This window comes from Peromyscus leucopus, chromosome 16_21 (assembly GCF_004664715.2).
Source record: "Peromyscus leucopus breed LL Stock chromosome 16_21, UCI_PerLeu_2.1, whole genome shotgun sequence".
Taxonomy (NCBI): domain Eukaryota; kingdom Metazoa; phylum Chordata; class Mammalia; order Rodentia; family Cricetidae; genus Peromyscus; species Peromyscus leucopus.
The window spans coordinates 10,545,217-10,570,722 of record NC_051084.1 but is presented as its reverse complement, the minus strand read 5'-3'; the positions used below and the strand labels follow the sequence as shown (position 1 = coordinate 10,570,722).

The 25,506-nt window shown below is 50.3% G+C and overlaps 2 protein-coding genes across 2 annotated transcripts in view; both read left to right on the top strand.

The window, feature by feature from the left end:
- The first annotated feature begins 4,134 nt into the window (after positions 1-4,134).
- Positions 4,135-9,775, top strand: Rps10 (ribosomal protein S10). The gene is made up of 6 exons (XM_028888341.2): positions 4,135-4,239; positions 5,165-5,314; positions 5,584-5,755; positions 7,409-7,486; positions 8,874-8,929; positions 9,689-9,775. Exons 2-6 carry the CDS (start codon positions 5,165-5,167, stop codon positions 9,728-9,730), a joined length of 498 nt encoding a protein of 165 aa, XP_028744174.1. The 5' UTR covers positions 4,135-4,239; the 3' UTR covers positions 9,731-9,775.
- A 6,126-nt stretch (positions 9,776-15,901) lies between these two features.
- The window catches only part of Nudt3 (nudix hydrolase 3), a 65,164-nt gene continuing 55,559 nt past the window's right edge, over positions 15,902-25,506 (top strand). The window contains exon 1 of the mRNA XM_028888339.2: positions 15,902-16,242. Coding sequence (XP_028744172.1) covers positions 16,144-16,242 — 99 coding nt within the window. The 5' untranslated portion in view covers positions 15,902-16,143. The remainder of the gene's footprint in view (positions 16,243-25,506) is intronic.

Below are 25,506 nucleotides of genomic sequence, written 5' to 3'. Positions count from 1 at the left end.
ACACACACACACACACACACACACACACACACACACAATGTGTGTGGACAGTTTGCTGGAGTCTCCTGGTGTGAGGACTGGCTGCCAGAGCCTTTACCCACAGGACCATCTCACTGGTCATAAAATGGTCAATTTTAAAGACAAGTGTGGTCTCATGTGCCTGCAATACCCACACTCAGGAAGCTGAGGCTGGAGGATTATGAGTTTGAGACAAGTCTGGACTATGTAATAGTTGTCTCAATAAATGAACTAGAATCGTGCACGGTGCCGCAAACCTTTACTCCCAGACTCGGGAGGCAGAAGCAGATGGACCTCTGCAGGTCTACTTGGGGAGCTCCATGACAAACCCAAGCAATAGAGACCGTTTACACCACCATCACTCACTCACTCACTCTCACAGAATCCAGGACGCCAGACAAAAGATCCAGCAGGCTGTAAACTGGGGCCGTTTCCTAACTCTGCTTCTTGCAGCTTGGCACTGGTCTGATGTAGTGGAGGAGAGCCAGACAGGCAGGTGAGGACGGAGGCGCTGCCCCAAGCAGGCAAAGGTGTGATCACCTACAGAGTCAACCCTGTGTGCTTTGCCCGGTCAGAGGGGACCACCAGACCCCATACGCGGAGTCAGAGCCTCACCCACGAACCAGGTGCGGGTGTCCGGGGAGCCTGTCAGGCGCCGTCTCAGCTGCCTTCTATCCACTGCCACAACCCCGTCTGCCGGGGAGCTTTAATGGGGCCTTGCCGCACAGATGGCTCTTCCTGGGAGCCTCTGTGTGCGTGGGAAGAGGCGACGCGCTCCAGGCTTGGGAAGCTATTCTCGGTGTGTGAAGGGCGATGTGCGAAGAGGTGAGGCCCAGGGCATCTGCTGAGCATCATCTGGGTTATTGTTTGCAAGAAAGAATGTATCTGCGGCCACCAAAGCCCCGGCAGTCAACTGTGCTGCCAAGGTCCCGCCGATAGGGGGCGCTGCTCCCCCAGGCCTGCTTTTGGCTCCTGACCTGACAGATTGGATTTAAAGGCCTAAGAATTAAGAGAAGGAACTGGAAGGCCATCTTTATTTCTTTCCAACCTGAGTAGACCCCCAGGGGCCTCAAGAACCCAGTCCTTTGCTTCTGCCCTGGGTTCCAGACTTCAGCTGCTCTGCTACATCCCAGGCACCAGGTTGGCTTAAATACATTCTTTATTTTATTTTGTTTTTTCGAGATAGGGCTTCTCTGTGTAGTCCTGGCTGTCCTGGAACTCCCTCTGTAGACCAGACTGGCCAGTACTCAGAGATCTGGTTCTCTAGTGCTTGGATTAAGGGTGTGAGCCGCCACCACCTGGCTCTTTTTAAAAATTCTTTTCAATTTATTTATTTTTATTTTACTTGCATGTATGTCTGTGTGAGGATGTCAGATCTTGGAGTTAAAGACAGTTGTGAGCTGCCATATGGGTGCTGGGAATTGAACCTGGGTCCTCTGGAAGAGCAGCCAGTGCTCTTAACCACTGAGCCATCTCTCCAGCCCCCTTATTTTAAATTCTTAACTTTTATTTATTTATAAAGAGTTATTTTATTTTATTTTTTTTTTGGTTTTTTCGAGACAGGGTTTATGTGTATAACCTTACTGACCTGAAACTATAAATATATATTCTCTTTTTTTGTATATGTTTTATTTATTTATTTCACCTCCAGCCAGCTTTCCCCCTCTCCCCCTCATGTCCCCTCTACTACTCATCCCCATCCGGTCTCCAAAGCTCCAGTCATTTCCCCGTATGCTCTCAACCTATGACAGGTCTATGTATCACCTGATGTGGAATGCATGTCCCTCCCATCCATTGTAGCCTAAACTCCATTTATGCCCAGTGTTGGGGCCTCAGTGCCCTGAGACTGCAAGGGTGCCAGTGAACCCCATGACGCTTATCATGCCGCTAGAAATCTGGGTGCTCTAGTCTGGCGGTGGTGGCGCACGCCTTTAATCCCAGCACTCGGGAGGCAGAGGCAGGCGGATCTCTGTGAGTTCAAGGCCAGCCTGGGCTACAGAGTGAGTTTGAGGACAGGCACCAAAGCTACACAGAGAAACCCTGTCTCGAAAAAGAAATCAAAAAAGAAATCTGGGGGCTCTTGCCCCAAAGCAAGACACCTGAGATGGAGACAAACACGGGGGGTGGGGGGGCAGGGAGCACAGACTGTTTTCCTGGGGAAGATTCATGTGGAGCGTGCAAAGACCATAGAGGAGACCAGGGTACTCTGTGAACAGAAGGCTTTTATGGGTCTCCTGGGAGGGGCTCAGGAGGGCAGTCATCAAGCTGCCCGATGCCACCCCTGTCTATGTGGGCAGTTCCAGACCAGCCCAGGCTACAGAGTGAGACCCTGGCATCTCCTTTCAGTCACCGGTCAGACATCTGTAGGCCCGTGGTGGGTGGAAAGACGGAGAGCCTAAAGCAGCCTGGGCAGGGGGAAGAGCTCCTCCCCTTGGCATCCACTTTACCTTTCCCGCTGATTGGCAGAGGACAAACGTCAGCACAACTGAGAAATAAGTATTTCCTGAGCAGCCCTCCCCAGCCCAGAGGGTCTGTGCGGAAGAGGACTCCTGACTCTCCACTTCCTCTAGTGTGCCACCACGCCCAGCTGATGTGGTGCTGGGCATCAAACCCAAGGCCTTGTGCATGCCAGGCAAGCACTCTAGCAGCCAGGGGCTTGGCTTACTGAGGAAGTGGTGTTGAGAAGCCAGCTCACCCACCCGGCATGGTGGGGCATGCCAGTAATCCCAGGACTGCGAGGCAGAGGCCGGAGGATTTGCTGGGAGTTCAAGGACAGTGTGTGGGCTACAGAATGAACCCTTGTCTCAAAATCAATAAATAGCTGGGCGGTGGTGGCGCACGCCTTTAATCCCAGCACTCGGGAGGCAGAGCCAGGCGGATCTCTGTGAGTTCGAGGCCAGCCTGGGCTACCAAGTGAGTCCCAGGAAAGGCGCAAAGCTACACAGAGAAAACCTGTCTCGAAAAACCAAAAAAAAAAAAAAAAAAAAAAAAAAAAAAAAAAAAAAAAAAAAAAAAAATCAATAAATAACTGTTTAGTCAGACTGGTAAAGGAGAAATATAGGCTAAAAAGAACAGTGTGAATAACATTTCTTTGGTGGTGTTGGTTTTGTTATTTTGAGATGGGATCTCAGCATGCATCTCTAGCTAGACTGAAACTCACTATGTATAGTAGGGTGGGCTTGAACTCACAGAGATCCACTTGCTTCTGCCGCCACAGTGCATACACCATGCCCTGTCTTTTCATATTTTTAAAATTTTATTTATTTTTATTTTATGTGCATTGGTGTTTTGCCTGCCTGTGTGTCTGTGTGAGGGTGTCGGATCCCCTGGAACAGGAGTTATAGACAGTTGTGAGCTGCCATGTTGGTGCAGGGTACTGAATCCAAGTCCTCTGGAAGAGCAGTCAGTGCTCTTAACTGCTGAGCCATCTCTCCAGTCCGCCTTTTAATATTTTTATAATCTTTTTTAGGGAGGGTCATACATGGATGCTGCTGGCCTGGACGTCGCCTTGCCTGATGGTTAACATTTCTTACCTGAGAGACTAAAGAGCTTAGGTAAAATTCCCTTTGGTCTAAGCAGGGTTAATGGGCAGTGAGCCCCAATTACGGCTGCAAAGGCTATGATAGTTTCTCCCTGCAAATAAATCCGGCACATGTAAAAAGTAACCTAGCCACTGGCGCACGCCTTTAATCCCAGCACTCGGGGGACAGAGGCAGGCGGATCTCTGTGAGTTCGAGGCCAGCCTGGACTACCAAGTGAGTCCCAGGAAAGGCGCAAAGCTACACAGAGAAACCAAAACCAAAAAAAAAAAAAAAAGTAACCTAGCCACATCTGCTTTCTTTTTGTCCTTTTGTGCTGAGGTCTCAGGTAGCTCAGGCTGGCCTAGGGCTCACTATGCAGCTGAGGCTATAACTCACCAGCCCTCTGCTTGCATCCCACCCCTACGCTGTAAACACGGGCTTCTCTGTATCAACTGCGAGCAGGGGGTTCCGGACGCGACGCCTCCCCTCGAACCTGCACAGGAGGGCGGGCGGTGTGTGTGTGTGAGGGGGGGGGGTCTCGCGCATGCGTGCCCGCGCCGTCCTCAGGCACTGCGGAGGCCACCCGAGATGGCTTGCGGGTCCTGCGAGGGAGGGGCGGGGCCACGCGGCCCGGAAGAGACGCTGCGCCGCGCATGCCCCTTCCTTTCCAGCCTCCGTCTCGGACCCGGCCGCCGCCACGGTGAGTTCCCCGGGGTTGGGGCGCTATCGGGCTCCATCCGGGCCCTGGCGCCGCCGTGGCGGGCCTGCGGCCTCGGGGGGCAGGCAGAGGCCTCCCTCGCCCTCCCCGCGGCGCGTCTCACCCCGGCCGGAGGGCTGCGGACGCAGGGGCGCGCGCTGGCGAGGACCGGCGCCCGTCCCGGTGGCGGAGGAGCGGGGAGGAGCGGGACCTGGAGGCCACGTGTGGCGGGAAGCGCCCGGGCCGGGGTGGAGGGCGCCGTCCGCCCGCGCGGGTGTCCACGGCAGGCCCCGTGCCCCTCGCCTGCCCGATCCGCGGTCCCCGAGCGGTCCCCTGCGGAGGGGTCAAGGAGTGCACGCAGCCTTGCTTTTTGGGGTCCTCCGCCCGGCAGGAAGCGGAGCCCCCATGCCGGGTCTTCCCGGAGTTCCTGGAGGAGGAACCACCCGGTCTCACCCTGAGAATGACCGCTGGTTCCGGGGGTCCCCCCCGTGTGCCCACCCTCCTCCCCTGACGCTTGCTGGGAGAGCCGTGACAGCGCCGCGGATGTGCACCGCTGTTTGTGGTCTGTTTAACGACCTGGCAGTTTTCTCAGCTAAATTGTAGCAGTTGGAAAGGGATCTGGTCCCCGGACAGGTTGTTTTGTAGTTTTGGGGATTTATACCTGTGAGTCTACCATGTTGTCTCACCAGTTTAAACTGTGGACGTGGTGGTTGTGAACTTGGAACTTGTGGCCACGATGCTCATGAAGTGCTTTTTTTTCTCTCTTTTTTAATTTTGTCTTGTTTTTAAGAGACAGAATTTCTGTGTAGGCCTAGACCAGACTTAGACCAGGCTGGTTTCAAACTAAAATCCACCTCCCTCTGCCTTCTGAGTGTTGGGATTAACCTGTCCCAGAGATGTCTGTTCACGATCACTTCTCTTTTTGTAGATGTTGATGCCCAAGAAGAACCGGATTGCCATCTATGAACTCCTTTTCAAGGAAGGAGTGATGGTTGCCAAGAAGGATGTCCATATGCCCAAACACCCCGAGCTGGCCGACAAGAACGTGCCCAACCTTCATGTAATGAAGGCAATGCAGGTATGGAGTGGACAGGGGTGGAGGTGGACAGGGATGGAGGTGTTTGCCTCTCCTGTTGGGCTGGACTGCTGTGGAGGGAGGTGAGGCAGATCCACGCTGAAATATGTCTCCTCGGGGCAAGAGCAGGGGACAGTCGAGTTCCTTTTCCTGATCTACTTGCCCCAAAGGACCCTTTAGGATCGGAACCCTTGCCCTCCAGGGGTTTCTCAGCCTACTGCTGTGTTCCATGTCGGCCTGCCAGTCTTGTGTTAACATGGTTCTGTCCGCAGTCTCTGAAATCCCGAGGGTATGTGAAGGAGCAGTTTGCCTGGAGACACTTCTATTGGTACCTTACCAACGAGGGCATCCAGTATCTCCGTGATTACCTCCACCTCCCTCCGGAGATCGTGCCTGCCACCCTGCGCCGCAGCCGTCCTGAAACTGGCAGGCCTCGGCCCAAAGGTATGGATCCCACACACCCCAGGAGCCTCGGAAAGCACTTGGTGGGAGTATTGGTTCTAGGTTAAAGAATGAGCCGTGTAGCCGGGTGGCGCACGCCTTAATCCCAGCACTCAGGAGGCAGAGCCAGGCGGATCTCTGTGAGTTCAAGGCCAGCCTGGGCTACAGAGTGAGTGCCAGGAAAGGCGCAAAGCTACACAGAGAAACCCTGTCTAGTGAGCGGTGTTAGGGTCTCCGGAAGCTCAGAAAGGCCTTGAGCTCTTTATGTAACTGGGGATGAGCTTGAACAACTTTGATCCTCCTGCCTGTGCCTCCAGGGTGCTGGGACTTAGAGGTGTGTGCCACCACTCCCAGCTCAGAAACGTTCTTAGAGTGCATCGGTGTCCGTTTTAGAGACACCATAAAGTGCAGGGTCTTGGGTTAAGCTTTGAATAGTTTCCATGTCTACACCTTTCCCTAATTGTCTGCAATGATGGGATGTACAGAAGGCTGTGACAGAACACAGTGACTTGTCCAGCAGAGCGGGTGTCCTTATCCCAAAGCAGAGCTGTTCACTGTGGAAGAATGAACTGCTTGGTGTATTTCCTTGCAGAGGGAACAGAAGTTAGGAGAAGAAGAAGCCAGCTGTGTATAATCATAGTCTGAGAAGATAAGATACTGTGTTGGGTCTGAAACTGCTGACTCCTAGCTCATCCCTGCTGATTCACTCTCGTGAACTTTGTAGAAGCCACAGGCTGAGGTGATAGGGTAGAGATTCCTGAACTGGATTGGGTTTGCCTGGAGAGGGACCTCAGCACACGAACTTAGTACAGAAACGCTTAAAGGATTCTAGTGTTTAGGTAGGCTTGTATCCTCAGAGCCAAAAAGGGTTCTGAACCTTCAGAACCAGCTGGGGAAAAACCAGGGTCTGGCATGCATATTTACTGCTTGCTACAGAATTGTATGTAGCCTTAAAAGTTTATTTAGGAGCCAGTGGTGGCACATGCCTTTCATCCCAGCACTTGGGAGGAAGAGAAAACTGTTGGAATTCCAGGACAGCCAGGGAGCCCCACAAAAACCAAGAAATGAAGTTTGTTGGTTGGGTTTGGGAACGACAACTTTGATCCTCTAGCACCCAGGAAGGGGAGGCAGGCAGGTCAGCTGGGTCTATATAGCAAGACTCTTGTCTCCAAAAAATTGTGTTTTCAGTGAATATGTGCTAAGTCAGTCCCTTAGAGGAAATGTACAGGAGGCGGCAGCAGGTGTGTGAGTAGTGTGGCATGTGGGAACAACTTTGAAAGTTGGGTCTTTTTTCCATGGAACCTGAAGATCAAGATCAGGTCCCCAGATTTCATAAAGTAGCTTTTATGGGCTGAACTATCACTGACTTCTTGGTTCTGGTTTCTTGTTTGTTTTGGGATTCTCTGTAGATCAGGCTGACCCAGAATTTGCCTGCCTCTGCCCCCCAAGAGCTGGGATTAAAGGTGTGCACCACCACTCTCTGGCCTGTTTGTTTTAATCAAGATAGGAAGAACCAAAATAGTTACAGTGACAGGTTCACTAATCCACACCCAAGTTTGTGGCTGCCAGTGATGGCTGGAAGCACACTGTTGCCCGTTTTTCCTGTTCTCTCGTCATTGGCTGCCTCCTGATCACAGTGCACTTTGGTTTCTGTAGGTCCAGAGGGTGAGCGACCTGCAAGGTTCACCAGAGGGGAGGCAGACAGAGACACCTACAGAAGGAGTGCTGTGCCCCGTAAGTATCGTGTCTCTACCTGGGTTCAAACCCAGATTTTCAGTTACCCTGGGTGGACTGCAGTCCTTGTTGCTAAGGTGGCCAGGAAAGGTCCTTGGTGTGGGAATTGGAGGAAGGCTGGTGTCCTCAGAGCAAAGCTGACCTCTTAAGAGTGACAACAGCATGCTTTCTGTTGTCCTTGTGTGGCCTGACCTCTCATTAAGAACAGTGGAATTTCATTTTTGAGTAGAGGAAATGCTTGCCTTGAGCCAGAGTAGTGGTTGTCTGTTCACTCATGAGTGTGTGTTGGGTGCCTGCTGTGTGCCGGGCACTTTTTGAGGAGCTGAGTGTGGGTCTTGGCACTGAGCTTTCATTTAGTGGTGGAAAATGTGTGGGGAGGGTACTGTAGTTTTCGGGTGTGTAGAGAAAGCTTTACAGAAGGGAGGAGGATTAAGCAAGCACCTGGAAGAGCCAGGTGGGCTCTCAAGGGAAGAACATCCCAGCTGAGGCCTTAGAGGAATACAGGGGAGCCTGGGGGGTAAGGGCAAGGCCAGGCTCTCTTCTCTGCCTTACCCCTTTGTGTCTTCTGTGTGCTTCGAAGTGAAGACCGGCAGACCGGCCTGAACACCTTCCTCAGCTCCCTGTTCAGGGGAAGTAATTGGTGGGATCCTCATTCAGAGGGTGGGGCCTGTGAGGATGACAGGTTAGTCTGCACATTGATGGGAGAACAGACTTGGTTGAGGGCAGGAAGTGGCCAGCAGCAGCCTGTGCTGTGAAGGGGCAGAGAAGTCTCTTAATTGTAGTACTTACCGAAGCTGTGTGTGTTCTCTTGGCCCTGGATCACCCAATCTATAGGAACTGAATTTAAGTGTAAAACCTACATTTAATGGAAATAGTATTTGGCTGTTAGTACATTATATTTAGTCCTAACTAGTCATTTTAACATCTAGCCTCCTTAACACTGAGATATTTTACATCACTTTTCCCTTCGCTCTGAAATGTGCACATTGCAATTTGAACTGGGGCTGCTTTTTTGAACCGGTCTTGCCATGTAGTCCAGGCATCCTGCTTCTGAGTTTTTGGGTTCCAGGCATGTGCCCTGCTGCTTTCTCGTAATGGAAGTTGGACTTTGCTCGCAGGGCTCTTTATTGCCCTTCATGCTTCCCCTGGCTGAGCTTCCTCTACCAGCTTGGTCCTTTGTATCAGAGCAGCTTACCTAGAGGAGGGGATGGTTAGTGAGTTTGGAAGGATCTGAGAAGGGAGGGAGTAGGGGCAAGTCATGTGTTTTCCTCCACCATCAGGGTGATGTGCTTGGTGGGGTGATCTTTCCTGCATGTGTGGGCTCTGTGGCTTGTCTTCCTTACTTCCCAGAGATGAGATTTAGTCACCTAAGTTGTTCTCTTTGCAGCTGGTGCCGACAAGAAAGCTGAGGCGGGGGCAGGCTCGGCCACCGAATTCCAGTTTGTGAGTACCTCCTTGTTTGCTTTCCAGGTCCCTGTAGTGTGGCCTTGCCCAGTGCCTTAGTGGGTGCTGGCTGGTGTGCGATGTCTCATGCCTGCCTTCCCCAGATTAGGATCGGCCTTGCAGTGAAACACTGCAAACCTTGGTGAATACATGCTTTGCTGATCTCATGTCGGTACCTGTGACATGCTGGGGTTACTGATGCTTTTGACTCAGTCTATGAATTAATTTTATGAAGTTTGAGATAGAACTAAACACTGGAGATCCTGTGGGTCCCAGAATAGAATTGCTCTAGAATCAGAATACCTTCAGATGTGGTCTTCGTTCCCTCCTCCTGGTTTCTCTGAAATGGGACAATAATAAAGGCTCTCATAGACCAGCTAATCCAGGTTGTATGCTTGGCATGGAGTCCTGTGGCAGGACTTCAACAGGCAGTTGCTGTCTGTCAGATCTCTAGAACGGTATATATATACACACACATATATATGTATACGTGTATGTATGTATGTATGTGCATATAAACATATATATCTAGTGTGGATCCCTGTGCCAGGGTCTTCATATCTCCTTCATATCTCCAAACACTGAGTTTGTAGCCTGGGCCCCATTCTGACAGGCTCGGAAGTCAAACAAGGCCCCACAGCCCATAAGGGGTGAGGCTGGGATGTACTGGTGTGTGCTCATCTGGCTGTTTAGTTTTGTGGGTGTCTCCAGCCAGGCAGACCTGGGCCTGCTGCTAACTGTATGTGCTTTGTCTTGCAGAGAGGAGGCTTTGGTCGTGGACGTGGGCAGCCACCTCAGTGAACTTGAAGATTGTAATGTTTTGATTAAACTTTAAAGAAAAATGCATCCGCTTTGTTGTGTGGCCTAAAAGGGACTGGTTTAAGGGTCATTGTGAATGGATGTGACCTTGACACCTCCCAAGTGGTTTGGGCTAGAGTAGGAACGACCTAGCTGCTTATTCTTCTCTTTTTAATGCTGCGGGTATGGCTCTGTAGTGGAGTTTGCCTAGAATCAGAGGCCTGGGATTCAAACCCTGACAGTGACAAAGAACTTGGAAGTCCCTGCCCAGGCTTATGAAGGCTGGACTGTTCTATTTCCAGAATTGGAAAATAAGCTGGGGGAGCTGTTACTCTGGGCACCCTGGGAAGAAAATGGTAGTTTTTCTGGGGGGCCCTGAGTGGTGATGACAAGTCCAGTTTTCTGGGTAGAGCAAAGTTAATTTGGTTTGAACACCAGGTAAAAGGCCTATTTTCACAGTCCTGCAGGTCAGTCAATGACCACCCGAAGTTGTAGGTTGGGGCTGGGCTGGGGAGGTTGGCATGGCACACCCCTATCTACAGGTTCAGAACTGCAGAGGCAGGGCGGTCCTGGTGTCCTTGGTAATGTGGACCACTAGGTGGCAGTTTGGTGGCTCAAGTGCAGTTAAAAGTCCTGTGGCTCTCAGTGGTGCTTGGGGGAATCTGGGCCTTCTGCAGTTCTCACTGCTGGGATTCTTGAATGGATTCTTCAGGGAAGTCAGGACCTTGTGTCCTACCTAGGCCAGCCTGTAAATGGGTTTCCTCCACAGCCTTCGTTTTTCTTACGGTGCTCGTCAAACCTCGTGATTTAGATTAGTTGTGGGTTTATTTTGAGGTCCTGCTCTAACTCAGATGTTCTTGGTAGAAGGGCCTTGCCTCCTCGCACCCCCTTTCAAAACAATGTGGTGCACACCCTTAGTCCCAGCACTAGAGAGGCAGAAGTAGGTGGATCTCTTGAGTTTTAGTCTATATAATATAGTGAAACCCTGTTTCAAAAAACCCCAGAACCGGCTGGGCAGTGGTGGCACACACATTTAATCCCAGCACTCGGGACGCAGAGGCAGGCTGATACCTGAGTTCGAGGCCAGCCTGGGCTACAGAGCGAGGTCCAGGACAGGCACCAAAACTACACAGAGAAACTCGAAAAAACAAAAAAACCACACAACCAAACCAGAGTCTTGCTTTGTCAGATCACCCTCTGACTCTTCTCTCAGCCTCTTCCCTGTGCATCTGCCATTGGGCCCAACTAAGACAATGCCCAAGGGCACCCACAGGCACAAAGCAGTCTGCTCTTGTGTTGGTGATTATCTTGTCCCTAACTAGTAATTCTTTTTTCCCCTGTCTTTTGAGACAGGGTTTCTCTAGTTTTTTGGTGCCTGTTCTGGATCTTGCTCTGCAGGTCAGGCTGGCCTTGAACTCAGAGATCTGCCTGGCTCTGCCTCCTGAGTGCTGGGGTTAAAGGCGTGCGCCACTGCCGTCCAGCTAGTCGTTTCTTATGGGCTCAGAGGTAAGTGTTCTGAAGAAACAGTCTGAATATGGCTGTGTTGGTTGGTGCATGCCTGTAATCGTGTTCTGTGATACCAAATACCAAGTGATGTCCCAACTTCCAAGAAAATGGAGGATAGGGAGGTGGGATGGTGAAATTGGGCTGGAGAAGGGTGGGTTAGAGACAGCAAGAGGGGACCTGCAGAGCACGCCAAATGAGCCTTGCAGGTCTCCCAGGCTTTTATTTGTCCCTTTAGTCATTGGCTTGGAGCTGAGCCGCTTAGAAAAGGCTGTGGCAGAGAAGTTCCAGGCCAACAATAACCTCTCAGTACACCTGAGGTGGAGGCAGGGGTGGGGTGGGGGTGGGTGGACTGACTGACCATGACACTGACTGACCTGGGAGACGCTTCCTACTGCTTCTACTGCCTGGGTTGGTTTCCCCGCCCTCCCAAGAAACGACACCAAGAATCTTGGAGGACTTGGACAAACATCAGTAAACAAGCTGACCTCTTGAGAACGCACAAAGAGACAATGACTGGGTAAAGGACGTCGCCACCAAGCCCGATGGTCTCGGTTCAATCTCAAGTCTACTTGGTGAAAGAACAAGCTTGTGAGAAGTTGGCCTTTGACCTCCACACATGCACTGTACATGTTTACCCCACTCCATACATGTAGTAAACACCTGAAAAAATTACATGTTCAGGGGCTGGAGAGATGGCTCAGCAGTTAAGAGCACTGGTTGCTCTTCCCTAGAAATTGGGTTTGATTCTCAAGACTCCACGTGACAGCTCATAACTCCTGTTTTAAGGGAACTGATGCCTTCAGACATTCACACAGGCAGAACCAAGGTACTTAAAATAAATATTCGATCATTGCCATCATCCTATAAAGGGTTAGTAGTGTAGGCAATGAATATGTTGATTAGCTTGATCCCCTGTTCTGAATTCACTGAGACACCTGTGCACACACTGTAAGTCTTCGTTGGGCTTTGGGTATGTGTGTGTTTAAGACAATTCACTGTGCAGACCAGGCTGGCCTCTGGGGATGGTTTAGTGTGGCCAATAGATCATTTTTTTTTTTTAAAAAAAGATTTTTTTTTTTTTGTTTTTTAGCCCCCATACCAAAGGCTTACCTTGAACTTGATGCCTGCCTCCCTCTCAGGTGCTGGGAGTTCAACCTGGGCTACCAGGCCAGGAGTGAGAGGTGGGAACTGACAGACGCACAGGGGGTGTCAAAACATTGAAGCCCTCACTCCAGAATCCAGGGAACAGAGCTCTGGGTGGCTCAGTACCTGCTCTGGGCACCGTAAGACACTAGGTCAATAGTGGCCGCAGCGCCGTGGAACCGTTAGCAAGAGAGGAAGGGAAATCCATCATCTTCTCAGGGTTAGAAGAGGAAGCGGGACAGAATGAGGTCATTGCTGGGGAGGGGGTGAGGAGGATTGTTGGGAAGTTCCAGGGCGTGGAAGCCCAGAGGCCACTGCTGTTCAGAGCTGCTCTGTTGGAAGCCTGTGATAAATGCATGGCTCAGGTCCAGAGGAACAGCCACTTGAGAAGTAAGCCCTGTCGGGTGACTGACACATCAGAGAGGCCATTGTGAGGAAAAGGGCATCTTTAAAGAGTGAAATATGAAATGGGAGAGGATACCGAGGTGGAGGAGCGAGAGGGCCTCAAAATGAAGCAGAATTTTCTGTCATGTCTGCAGTGAACTCACACACATGTCTTGCTTTTATTTATTTATTTAGGTTTTTCAAGACAGGATTTCTCTGTGAAACAGTCCTGTCCTGGAACTCACTTTGTAGCCCAGGCTGGCCTCGAATTCACAAGAGATTCACCTTCCTCTGCCTCCCGAGTGCTGGGATTAAAGGCGTGCGCCGCCACCGCCGCTGCCGTTGCCACCCAAAATGAAGCAAAATTTATGGAAGCTAGAAATCAAGTGGGACTTCAAAATTACGATGAGGGCCCAGAAGCAGCACCGACAGACAGTTAAGGATCTTAAGAATTTGTCTTTATTTTCTGGGTATGTGTGTATGCCTGTATGCAGCGTCATGTGTGTGCAGTGCCTACAGAGTCCAGATGTTAGATCCCCTGGAACCAGGGTCTTCTGCAGACCGTTAGGTGTTCTTACCTGCTGAGCCATCTCTCCAGCCCCTCTCCTACCCCCTTCCCTTTGGAACATGGTTTCTTGGAGCCTAGACTGGCCTCAAACTTGCTGTGTAGCCAGTGGTGGCCTTGAGTTCCTGATCTTCCAGCCTCTATGTCCCGAGTGCTTGGATTACAGAACTGTGCTGTTACTCAGTTTATGTGGTGTTTAGGTTGGAACCTAGAGCTCCATGTATGCTAGGCAAACACTGCCAAATAAGCTACATTCCCAGCTCTTGTTAGTTTAACTTGGATTTTAATGATAATGTCCAGTGCTTTGAACCTACTGGTCACTTGTATATTTTCTTATATATATTATTAGTTATATTAGTTAAAATATCTATTTAACTACTTTGTGTGTGTGTGTACAGCCCTGGCTGTCCTGGAACTTGCAATGTAGATCAGGTTGTTCTAGAACTCACAGAGATCCACCTGCCTCTGCTTCCCCAGTGCTGGGATTCAGGAATGTGCCACCTCATCTGTAAAGTTATTTTTTTATGCAGTGCTGGGGACTGAGTCCATCATACACGGTAGACAAATCCCCAGCCCTCTGGACTGCAACACAGATTGGTAAACAGTCTTATTAATAGAAAACCCGGAGCCAGATATACTGGGGTGAAAGGTGAAAGGTCAGAAACCGAACAAGCCAGCCACAAAGTTCTAACCTCTACGAAATCCTCAGCCTCAAGAGAGAGACTTCCTGTTTACTCGACTTCCTGTTTACTCACGCTTGTATACCTTCCTGTGCCCTGCCATCTTCCTTCCTTCCTAGTGCTGGGATTAAAGGCGTGCACCACGGCCAACCAGCTCAGATTTATCCATTTTATCTTACGGGGTGCTTTGCTTGTATGTTCACCACATATGTGCTTGGTGCCCAGAGAAGTTAGAGGAGAGCATGGGATCCCTTGAAACTGGAATTACAGATGGTTGTAAAGCACCACACGTAGGTCCTAGAAATGCAATCTAGGTCCTCTCCAAGAGCAAAGAATGCTCCAAAACCCAAGTCACCTCTCCAGCCAGACATTTTTATTTATTTCATTTTATTTTATTGGTGTTTTGCCTGCATCTATGTATGTCGAATTGAAGCCGCAGACAGTTGTAAGCTGCCATATGGGTGCTAGGAATTGAACCTGGGACCTCTGGAAGAGCAGTCAGTGCTCTTAACCACTGAGCCATCTCTCCAGCCTTTATTTTTTAATCAGACTGAAAAAAAAAAAAAGTTCAGGGGGATCTATGTGAGTTCCAGGCCGGCCTGGTCTACAGAGCAAGTTCCAGGACAGCCATATCTACACAGAGAAACCTTGTCTCTAAAAAACAAACAAAAAAAGTTACTATGTATGTGGACACATAGGTCAGGGTACTGTGGAAATGACAGTTCTTTGTTTTCACTGTGTGGGTCTCGGATCTAACTCGGGTTGTCAGGCTTCGTGGTGAGTGCCTTTATTTACTGAACCCTTTAGACTATTAATGAGTGTAGTAAATACAAGCTGATTATGTAATAAGTGCCAGCCAGGCCGGGCAGTGGTGGCCCATGCCTTTAGTCCCAGCACTCGGGAGGCAGTGCCAGGTGGATCTCTGTGAGTTCGAGGTCAGCCTGGTCTACAGAGTGAGATCCAGGACAGGCACCAAAACTACACAGAGAAACCCTGTCTTGAAAAACCAAAAAAAAAAAAAAAAAAAAAAAAAAAAAAGCCAGCCAGATGGCCCAGTAAGGTTATCTGCAGCCAGGCCTGACCACTTGAATTCAGTCTCCTGGTACTACATGGTGGGAGAGAAAGAATTCACACAAGCATCATGGCGCACACACACACACACACACACACACACACACATACACATACACACAGGGTTTCTCTTTTTCTCTTCTGCTCTTCCGGTTTACCTTAGGAGGTTGCATTTGCTTTTCTTTTCCTTTTGTAGTGCTGCGGGTCGAACCCAGTCCTCAAACCATGCCAGGCAAAGTGGTCTGCCCCTTAAGGTTCACCCGGAACGGCGGCTTTTGCCTTTTTTGTACAAATAAATAACTGCAGGACGCGCATACGTTCTGATGGCCACCGACTGACTGCAAAGAGCAAACGAACGCCTCGCCCCACTCCTGATTGCCAGCAACCAGGGTTGCCGGTCTACGGCGAGGCACAGCACCCGGGTTTCAGCAGACCTGCGCCGTCACCCTCACTCATGTCAGCTGAGCGGCGCGACCTTGGGTCAGGCTGACCCGCTGACTCTGTGTGTGTGTGTGTGTGTGTGTGCGCGCGCGCGCGCGTGTCTTACTTTCTGTGTGTGTGTGTGTGTGTCGGCGCCGCGGACCGTGGGGGTCTCGAGCGGTGCCCACGCGCCCCGGACTCGCCCGGCTTCCGCCGTCCGCGCTCCTACGCTGTCGGCGTAGCGGCCGCGCCAGCTCCCGCCGCCCCTCGGTGCAGCGGCTCCTTTGCGCCCAGCGCGCGGGGCGGGCGCGATTCCCGAACGCCGCCTGCGCCGCGCACGCGCGACGGCCCCGCGGGCCCGCGTGCCCTTACGCCGCTGACGCAGCGCGCCCAAAATGGCGGCGCGGTCGTCGTCGGGGCGGCGGCGGTAGAGGGGGCGGTGGCGACGGCGACGGCGGCCGTGACTGCGGCGCAGGTCCCGGGCCGGGGGCAATGAGGCTGGCCCGCCGCGGGGCCGTGTAGCGGACACACAGACCCTCCTCCCCGCCTCGGCCAGGCCGGGGGCGCGCGCGCGCGACCGCCCGCAGCAGGCTCCCCCCTCTCCGGACTCCGAGGCCCCGCACGGCACCCCCACCCGGGCCCGGAGGATGATGAAGCTCAAGTCGAACCAGACCCGCACCTACGACGGCGACGGCTACAAGAAGCGGGCCGCGTGCCTGTGCTTCCGCAGCGAGAGCGAGGAGGAGGTGAGGCGCCGGGGCGGGGGGCCGGGGGAGTGCGGGGTGCGGCCCCGAGGGCTTCCGACGGGATTTCCCGAAGGGAAAAGGCGCGGGCAGCGGAGGGGACGCGGGCCTGCGGCAGGGGGATGGCCCTCTGCGGCCCGGGCGTCGGGGGTTCGGCCGCCGTTCCCCCGGGCAGCAGCAGCTCTGACCCAGGAAGGGCGGCCCGGAGCCTGGCAGCCCGGCACACGTGCACGAGGCGCAGGCCGGCCTTTGTGGCGGAGCCCAGGGCCGCCGCGGCGGGTTTGGGGCCGGCCGAGGCGTCGTGGCTGCCGGCGAGCCCGGGCAGGGGCGGCAAGACCCAGGGCAAGATCCTGGGCGCTGTGCACAAGCCAGAGCCAGCCGTTTGATTCTAACGTTGAGCTGAGGAGGCCGTATGGTGGAGCCCGAAAAGAAAGGAGGACGCTGGATACACTTTTGTATGTGTGTGGACTGAAAAATTTCACAACCATCAAAAGCTGTATTTATTAAGGTCTTTATCCCGACACTTTTCTGTTGTGCCCTATAGGATAGCCTGTAGGACTTGCTAGGAAAATAAAAAATATTAGAATCTGTTTCTTTTTGCTTAAGAAACTTAAAAAAAAAATCTCAGCTTCACAAAGCCGTTTCTGTGGTGATGAAGGGAATTCAGAAAAGGCGCATGTTTTGTAAACCCACAAAGAATAGCTGCTTTGGAAATTCATAAGATGCCTGTGAGAACACATTTCTGTCGTGTGCATGGTGGCAAAATGGCAGTTAGCTTGTTAACAATGAAGGACAGTGAAATTGAATATGTTATTCCGGCCGTCAGCGGTGGGCTGCGGTGGCAAGGCGACATCGTGTTGAAATGGGAGGGAAAGGAACTTGACCCGTTAGTTTTGAAAAGCTGAAACAGACAGATGGATTGCCAGGAGTCACTGTCCGGAGATATTTAGGAGGAGGAGGAGGAGGAGGGAATTTAAATTACGGCCTGAAGAAAATCAGTGAAAGCGTTCATTGTTGTGTTGAGGGATTGCCTGTGATACGTTTTCAGCAAACCAGTTCAGAAGTGTATAGTTTGTTACTTTGCTTTTATTACAAAGGTCCTCAAAAGAGATGCTTTGTATGCCGAATCGTGTGGTAAAGGATGAGGGCATTTTAGAATACATTCTTATCTTAAGTAAGGTAAACTGTCATTGGTGATGTGGAGGCTTTGTTCTCTCCGTTATCACATGGGAAGTCAGATGGGGTCTGGGACTGCTAACTGGAGGGACAGCTAATTAGTATAATAACATACCTTACTCCAGTACTGTGGTTAAGTCTGCACCCCAGTTATAGTAGAAGGTTGTGTAATGTAGTCACATGAATGCAGCAAGACTTTCTGTTTTAAAAAGATCATCTGAGAGGTTGAAAAAACGTGAGTGTTTTGGATAGATACTGAAAACTTAAGATCCTAAGCAAAGGAACAACCAAGTTTGCCCTTTGTGGTTAAAATTTGGTGGTGGACTGACAGCAGCGTTGATGTCCATGCTTCTCTGAGTGTTTTGGCCACCTGTGCCCTTGTGCGGGTCAGACCCGGCATAGGACTTGATTTTTAGGAGCTTGAAACTCTAAAATCAAAAGAAGAATCAAAGCATTTGCTTAATGGTGGAGTTTCCTTCATTGAGTTTCTTTTTGCACGTTGGTTAATGAGCAGAACAATCCTGTTAATCATGAATTATTGATTTAGTGGGTACTATAGTCATAGTTTGGTGAGAACAATAATGTTAATGGACACAGGCCGGTGTTAAGAGACTCTGGTAGGTGGGATTTACAGATCAACACGCAGTGAGAGTGTACAGATCCGTCTCTGCCCAGAGGGATTTTTGATAGTCTCTTAGTTCGGAGGGATTTTAGACCACACAGTAATCTCTAGGGTACTGTTTAACTCTCACATTATATAATTGTGTTGGAAGGGAAGTGATTTGTTAGTTCCAGGGAAACTTTTATGTTCTCAGTAGATGTGCCAGAGACTGGAATTGTTAGCTGCCACCATTGTGGGGAAAGTGAAAATTCACACCTAGGAGGGCATTCAGCCCAATTTTATTTTTTTAAATTGGCACTAATGGCTTTAATCAAAAGAGAATTGTTTACAGAATATTATTAGCACAATGCAACACTAATGTAAGTGTAAACAGGACCTTGATTTTTAAATTTAATTAGCCAGTGTCAAGAAACATACATACGATGGGAAGAAAGAGATTAGAACATTAAAAAATAATTTGACCAAAAATCCCTCAGCCCCAGGAAGCTACAGTTACAGGCCCAGCAAGGAGAGCAGCAGAAAGGGGTCCGGGTCAGGATGGGAGTGTACTTATCAGTTATTGAGCGTTCATGAAGGTGAAGTTCTCTCTGTGGTAATGGGAGAGGTCGCTAGGAGTGAGCACAGAGCTGAGTGGAGAAACAGAAAAACCTACCCAACAACACCGTGCTGGTGAGCTCCTTCTGCCAAACTCTGGCTGTTTTTCTGGTTGATAAATTGAAATTAACAGGGGGGAAAAAGTCCCCTGCTTGTGGGCACGACTGGCTATTGCTGGCATTTCTGTGAATGGGTAGTTGATATGCGGACATAGTTGTTGTGATGCTGTGCCATGGGGTTCCCGGCCCTGGGCTCCCTGAACTTGAAGTGTGTGCTCATGAAGACTCTCTCGGTTGTTCTTAGTCCTGTGTTGGTGTAGGTTTGTCGTTCTTGTCATTGTGGAACTTAATTCAGTATGGAGCTCTGCTTCCAAAAGGATTGCTTTGTATATGTGTGCGGGAGGGAGAGAAGCCTTTCAAATGCTCCAGAAAGACTGCAAATGCGTGTCATGGAAGAAGTCATTGCTTAGTTATGCGCACAGGCCAACTGGAAAGGGCTGAACAGCTACTGACTGTAGGACTTTGCACATAGCTACCTCCCGGTGCTTTCAGATTCTTATCCTATTTAGAGGCAAGACCTGGACTAGGTCAGTCATTATGTGGGTGGCATAGGAGACAAGTCAGCTTGTAGTTCCGTGCTTCTTTTTGTTTGTTTTGGTTTGAGACACATTGGAGCCGAGGCTGGCCTTGAACTCCCCCCGTTCTTCCTGCCTCTACTTTTTTTTTTTTTATTAAGATTTATTTATTTATTATGTATACAGAAGAGGGCACCAGATCTCATTACAGGTGGTTGTGAGCCACCATGTGGTTGCTGGGAATTGAACCGAGGACCTCTGGAAGAGCAGCCAGTGCTCTTAACCTCTGAGCCATCTCTCCAGCCCCTGCCTCTACTTCTTAAGTGCTGGGAACACATGCCCAGCTGAAATACTTAAGATTTCTTCCCTCTTCCTCTTCCTCTTTCTCCTCCTCCCCCTTCAGTGCTGAGGATTGAACCCAGAACCTCCTGTGTGCTATGCAAGCGCGCTACCACAAAGTCACATCCACAACTCACAGTTCTGTTTTTATACGGAAATCTTGTCTTTCCAAAGATTAGTAAATAAATATACTTTCATGGTTTTTGAATGAATTGGGTAATGCAGTCACTTGACTCTTAGAGCTATCCCGAGAGATAGCTCTTCCTCACTCTTCTCTTTTGGAGCCGTGGTAGGGGAGGATTTGTTTGTGCTCTATACCCTTAGTACGAGGGCTGAGGAGTGTGGCGCTGGCTTTTCAAACAATTGAAATCTCTCGGAATAAATAGTGATGGACACAAACCTGTGAGAAGGTCAGTTATGCTGAGTTGACACCAGGTGACATTCTAGTGCTTGGGAGAGTCAGGGCAGCCGGCACCTGAAGGTCTGCATTAATTAGCCCAGTGAATCTTCATGTTGTTGTTGTTTTGTTTTTCTTTCTTTCTTTTTTTTTTTTTAATAGTTTTATTTTTATTTTATGTGCTTGCTTGTTTTGCCTACATGTATGTGTGAAGGTGTCACATCGCCTGAAACTGGAGTTATAGGCAGTTATGAGCTGCCATGTGGGTGCTGGGAATTGAACCTGGGTCCTCTGGAAGAGCAGCCAGTGCTCTAAACCGCCAAACCATCTCTCCAGCCCTCTTGTTTGGTTTTTCAAGACAAGGTTTCTCTGAATAGCCCTGACCTTCCTGGAACTCACTCTGTAGACCAGGCTGGCCTCGAACTCAGAGATTCACCTGCCTCTGCCTCCCAAATGCTGTATTTAAAGGTGTGCACCACCACTGCCCGGCACAGCCCAGTAAGTTTTAATAGTGAGTCAGTTAGATTTCCCTCCGTGTGTTTAATGTGTGTGTGTTGTAAGTGTGAATGTATGTGAGCATGGGGGCCTGTGTCTGCCATGACTCTGTAGAGGCCAAAGGACAAGTATCAATCCTTATTTTCACCTTTTTGAGGCATGTTTCTTTGATGCTAAGCAAGCCAGGCTAGCTGGTCTCCACCTCCTGTCTGACTGCTGGGGTGCTAGGATTGCAGATGTGTGCCACCCCATCTGGCTTTATGTGAGTTTGGGGGTGGCTAGCACCCCAAGTGCGTTACCCACCCCATCTCCCCAGCCCTGCCTACTTCTTCAAAGACAGGTTACCACCTGAGGGCTTTCTGTGGTGAGGTGTTAGGTTTGCCTGGCAGATTGCTGTTTGTGTTTTCTCAGATCCTTGAGCTCACCAAGTCGATGGGGAGTGGACTGACTCTGGAGATCCTCCGTGGGTAGAGGGACTCTGGTGGCCTGAGTGTTTGTCTCTGAAATTCCTCAGGGATATAGGTGGAAGGACGTCACTGCAGACCACACCCTCCAGCAAGCTCAGGAGAGGGCAGGAAAGCACTGGTGCAGTCTCTCTCGGGTGGGCCGTAACCCTGGCAGAGGGCTTCAGCGGATCGCAGGCTGCTGGAGAGTCTTGTGCGGGGGCTTGGCTGTGGTCCAGCATTACTTTGTTCTAAGGTTACACTGGGGCATTTCTGCTCTTCATCTCTCTAAATTGGTTATGGTGGCTTTTATCTAATTTCCCTCCTTCCCAGGCTGGGGGTTTGGTCTGATCTATGGTCATACTGCACCTCCTTTCTTGTTTTGTTTTTTAATTTCTTCTCACATCTCAACTATGTTGTCTAGGGAGGCCTCTAACTCACTTCATAGGCCAGGATGGTCTTGAACTCTGATTTCTCCTGCCTTGTTCAGCCTCCCAAGTACTGGGATTATAGGCACTTACCCCCACAACCAGCTGCCCTTCTGTTCCCCTTAAAAGCTGTTCTTTACCCTAGCCCTGCTTTTTGCTTTTAGATGACTCTTATTTCTCAGTCACAAGTTATACATCTACTGTGTGCAACCTGTATCTTTCTTTACCGCCTGCTGCAAGTGAGAAGGATCTCTGTGGGAATACACTTACCATCTGTATTTCTTCAGTGTGTGAGCACATGTGTGTAACTACGCCCGTGGAGGCCACGGCTCAGCCTGTCACTCTCAGTGGCTGCCCACCTTATATTTTCTTTGTTTTTAAGACAGGGCCTCTCGTCGGGCGGTGGCGCACGCCTTTAATCCCAGCACTCGGGAGGCAGAGCCAGGCGGATCTCTGTGAGTTAGAGGCCAGCCTGGGCTACAGAGTGAGATCCAGGAAAGGTGCAAAGCTACACAGAGAAACCCTGTCTCGAAAAACCAAAAAAAAAAAAAAAAAAAAAAAAAAAAAAAAAAAAAAAAGACAAGGCCTCTCATTGGCTTGGAGCTCAATGAAAAAAGTTAAGCTGTCTTGCCAGTGAGCCTCAAATTCACCTGTCTCCCCTTCCTCAGTACTAGCATTATAAGCATGTACATGATGTTCTTTAAAAAAACCCAAAAAACAAAAAACATGGATTCTGGGTATTGAACTCAGGTCCTCATAGCTGTTCAGCAAGTATTTTACCAGTTAAGCTAACTCCCCAGGCGTGTGTGTGTGTGTGTGTGTGTGTGTGTGTGTGTGTGTAGACGTGTATACACACATAGTGGGTGTGTATGCGTGTGTTTAACCAGGTCTTGCTATGTAGTCCAGGCTAGCCTCAAACTCAGGTAACCTTCCTGCCTTAGCTGCTCTAGGCTAAAATTACAGGAGAGCATCACCATGCCAAGCTAAAAGCATAATTTTAGAGAACTTTGCTAAGGATTATGTTCTGTGGTCACTCATAAAGTCAACCCTTCCTGTGTCTGTCCTTGCCTGCTGTGGGCTCACTCCCACAGTGAGGCGGTCTCCCTATACTCCTGCAGTGATGCCCTCGCTTGCGCTCCCTCTCTCTCTTTCTCTTCCCCTCCCTCCCTCCCTCTCTCCCTCCCTCCCTCCTGCAGTGATGTTCTCTGTCTCCTGCAGTGACGCTCTCTGTCTCCTGCAGTGACGCTCTCTGTCTCCTGCAGTGACATTCTCTGTCTCCTGCAGTGATGCTCTCTCTGTCTTCTGCAGTGACGCTCTCTGTCTCCTGCAGTGATGCTCTCTGTCTTCTGCAGTGATGCTCTCTCTGTCTCCTGCAGTGATGTTCTCTGTCTCCTGCAGTGACGCTCTCTGTCTCCTGCAGTGATGCTCTCTGTCTTCTGCAGTGATGCTCTCTCTGTCTCCTGCAGTGATGTTCTCTGTCTCCTGCAGTGATGTTCTCTGTCTCCTGCAGTGATGTTCTCTGTCTCCTGCAGTGATGCTCTCTGTCTCCTGCAGTGATGCTCTCTGTCTTCTGCAGTGATGTTCTCTGTCTCCTGCAGTGATGTTCTCTGTCTCCTGCAGTGATGCTCTCTGTCTCCTGCAGTGATGTTCTCTGTCTCCTGCAGTGACGCTCTCTGTCTCCTGCAGTGATGCTCTCTGTCTTCTGCAGTGATGCTCTCTCTGTCTCCTGCAGTGATGTTCTCTGTCTCCTGCAGTGATGTTCTCTGTCTCCTGCAGTGATGTTCTCTCTGTCTCCTGCAGTGATGTTCTCTCTGTCTCCTGCAGTGATGTTCTCTGTCTCCTGCAGTGATGCTCTCTGTCTCCTGCAGTGATGTTCTCTGTGTCCTGCAGTGATGTTCTCTGTCTCCTGCAGTGATGCTCTCTGTCTCCTGCAGTGATGCTCTCTGTCTCCTGCAGTGATGCTCTCTCTGTCTCCTGCAGTGATGTTCTCTTTCTCCTGCAGTGATGCTCTCTGTCTCCTGCAGTGATGTTCTCTGTCTCCTGCAGTGATGCTCTCTCTGTCTCCTGCAGTGATGTTCTCTCTGTCTCCTGCAGTGATGTTCTCTCTGTCTCCTGCAGTGATGTTCTCTCTGTCTCCTGCAGTGATGTTCTCTGTCTCCTGCAGTGATGTTCTCTGTCTCCTGCAGTGATGTTCTCTGTCTCCTGCAGTGATGTTCTCTGTCTCCTGCAGTGACGCTCTCTGTCTCCTGCAGTGATGTTCTGTCTCCTGCAGTGATGTTCTCTGTCTCCTGCAGTGATGTTCTCTCTGTCTCCTGCAGTGATGTTCTCTCTGTCTCCTGCAGTGATGTTCTCTGTCTCCTGCAGTGATGTTCTCTGTCTCCTGCAGTGATGTTCTCTGTCTCCTGCAGTGACGCTCTCTGTCTCCTGCAGTGATGTTCTCTCTGTCTCCTGCAGTGATGTTCTCTCTGTCTCCTGCAGTGATGTTCTCTCTGTCTCCTGCAGTGATGTTCTCTGTCTCCTGCAGTGATGTTCTCTGTCTCCTGCAGTGATGTTCTCTGTCTCCTGCAGTGATGTTCTCTGTCTCCTGCAGTGACGCTCTCTGTCTCCTGCAGTGATGTTCTGTCTCCTGCAGTGATGTTCTCTGTCTCCTGCAGTGATGTTCTCTCTGTCTCCTGCAGTGATGTTCTCTCTGTCTCCTGCAGTGATGTTCTCTGTCTCCTGCAGTGATGTTCTCTGTCTCCTGCAGTGATGTTCTCTGTCTCCTGCAGTGACGCTCTCTGTCTCCTGCAGTGATGCTCTCTCTGTCTTCTGCAGTGATGCTCTCTCTGTCTCCTGCAGTGATGTTCTCTGTCTCCTGCAGTGATGTTCTCTCTGTCTCCTGCAGTGATGTTCTCTCTGTCTCCTGCAGTGATGTTCTCTGTCTCCTGCAGTGATGTTCTCTGTCTCCTGCAGTGATGTTCTCTGTCTCCTGCAGTGATGTTCTCTCTGTCTCCTGCAGTGATGTTCTCTGTCTCCTGCAGTGATGTTCTCTGTCTCCTGCAGTGATGCTCTCTGTCTCCTGCAGTGATGTTCTCTGTCTCCTACACCACTTTTTTTGGGGGGAAGTGGAGATTGAGACAGGGTCTCACTGTGCAGCTCTGACTATCCTGGAACTCCCTGTTTACACCAGGCTAGCCCCAAACTCATAGGGCTCTTCCCTCCCCTGTCTCCCCATTGCCAGGATTAAAGGCGTATGCCACCATGCCTGGCCACCATTGCTTTTCTTTTCTGTCTCACTTGATTATTCTCCGAGGAGAAGGTTATTATGTTAAGAAAAGTAAAGATGTTGGACAGATGGCCCAGCAGTTAAGAGCACTGGCTGCTCCTCTAGAGGACCTGGGTTCAATTCCCAGCTCACAACCTCCCCCTCTTCTACCATTCTCTCCAGTCAGGTGCTTTTCTAGTCATGTTTACCAAAGCACTCTGGCAGATAGTCCAAAAGTCTTCAGACCCAGTGACCAATTTGAAGGCCTCATGTTACTTGACTTTTTTTTTTTTTTTTTTTTTTGTCCTTTTGGAAACAGGTTTATGTAGCTCATGCTGGCCTGGAACTCAACATGATTTTGAGCCTTCCCAAGTGCTAGTGCTACAGGGACTACCACACCCAGCATGTCTCCCTTCCGCCATGAACCTTTCTTTCTCTCTCCCTCCCTCCCTTCCACCCTCCTTTCCTCCCTTTCTCTCCCTCCCTCCTTCCTTCCCTTCTTTTTTTGTTTTTCAAGACAGGTTTTTTCCTGGTTTTCCAGGAACTTGTTCTGTAGACCAGGCTGGCCTAGAACTCACAGAGTTCTGCCTGCCTCTGCTGGGATTAAAGGTGTGTGCCACCACCGTCCCGCTGCTGTGAACCTCTTCTTCACCATACTTCTGTGGCATCTCTCTCCCATGGTCCTTCCTATGGATTCCTGTTTTCAGTTTTCTGACTCGGTTGCAGTGTGTGAAGCACAGTCTTGGACGCTTCCCCTAAGTACTTGGGACTTTACACTGATTACTTTCAGAAGTCTATTTTTAGCTCTGAACTCTCTTGAAATCAAGACTAATGGCCAGCAGTCTACTCCATAGTTCCATTTGGGAACCTGATAGACGTCTCAAGTTTCAGATACCGGAATGATTTTGGTTTTTTTGACAGGGTTTCACTGTGCAGTCCAAGCTATTTTGGAACT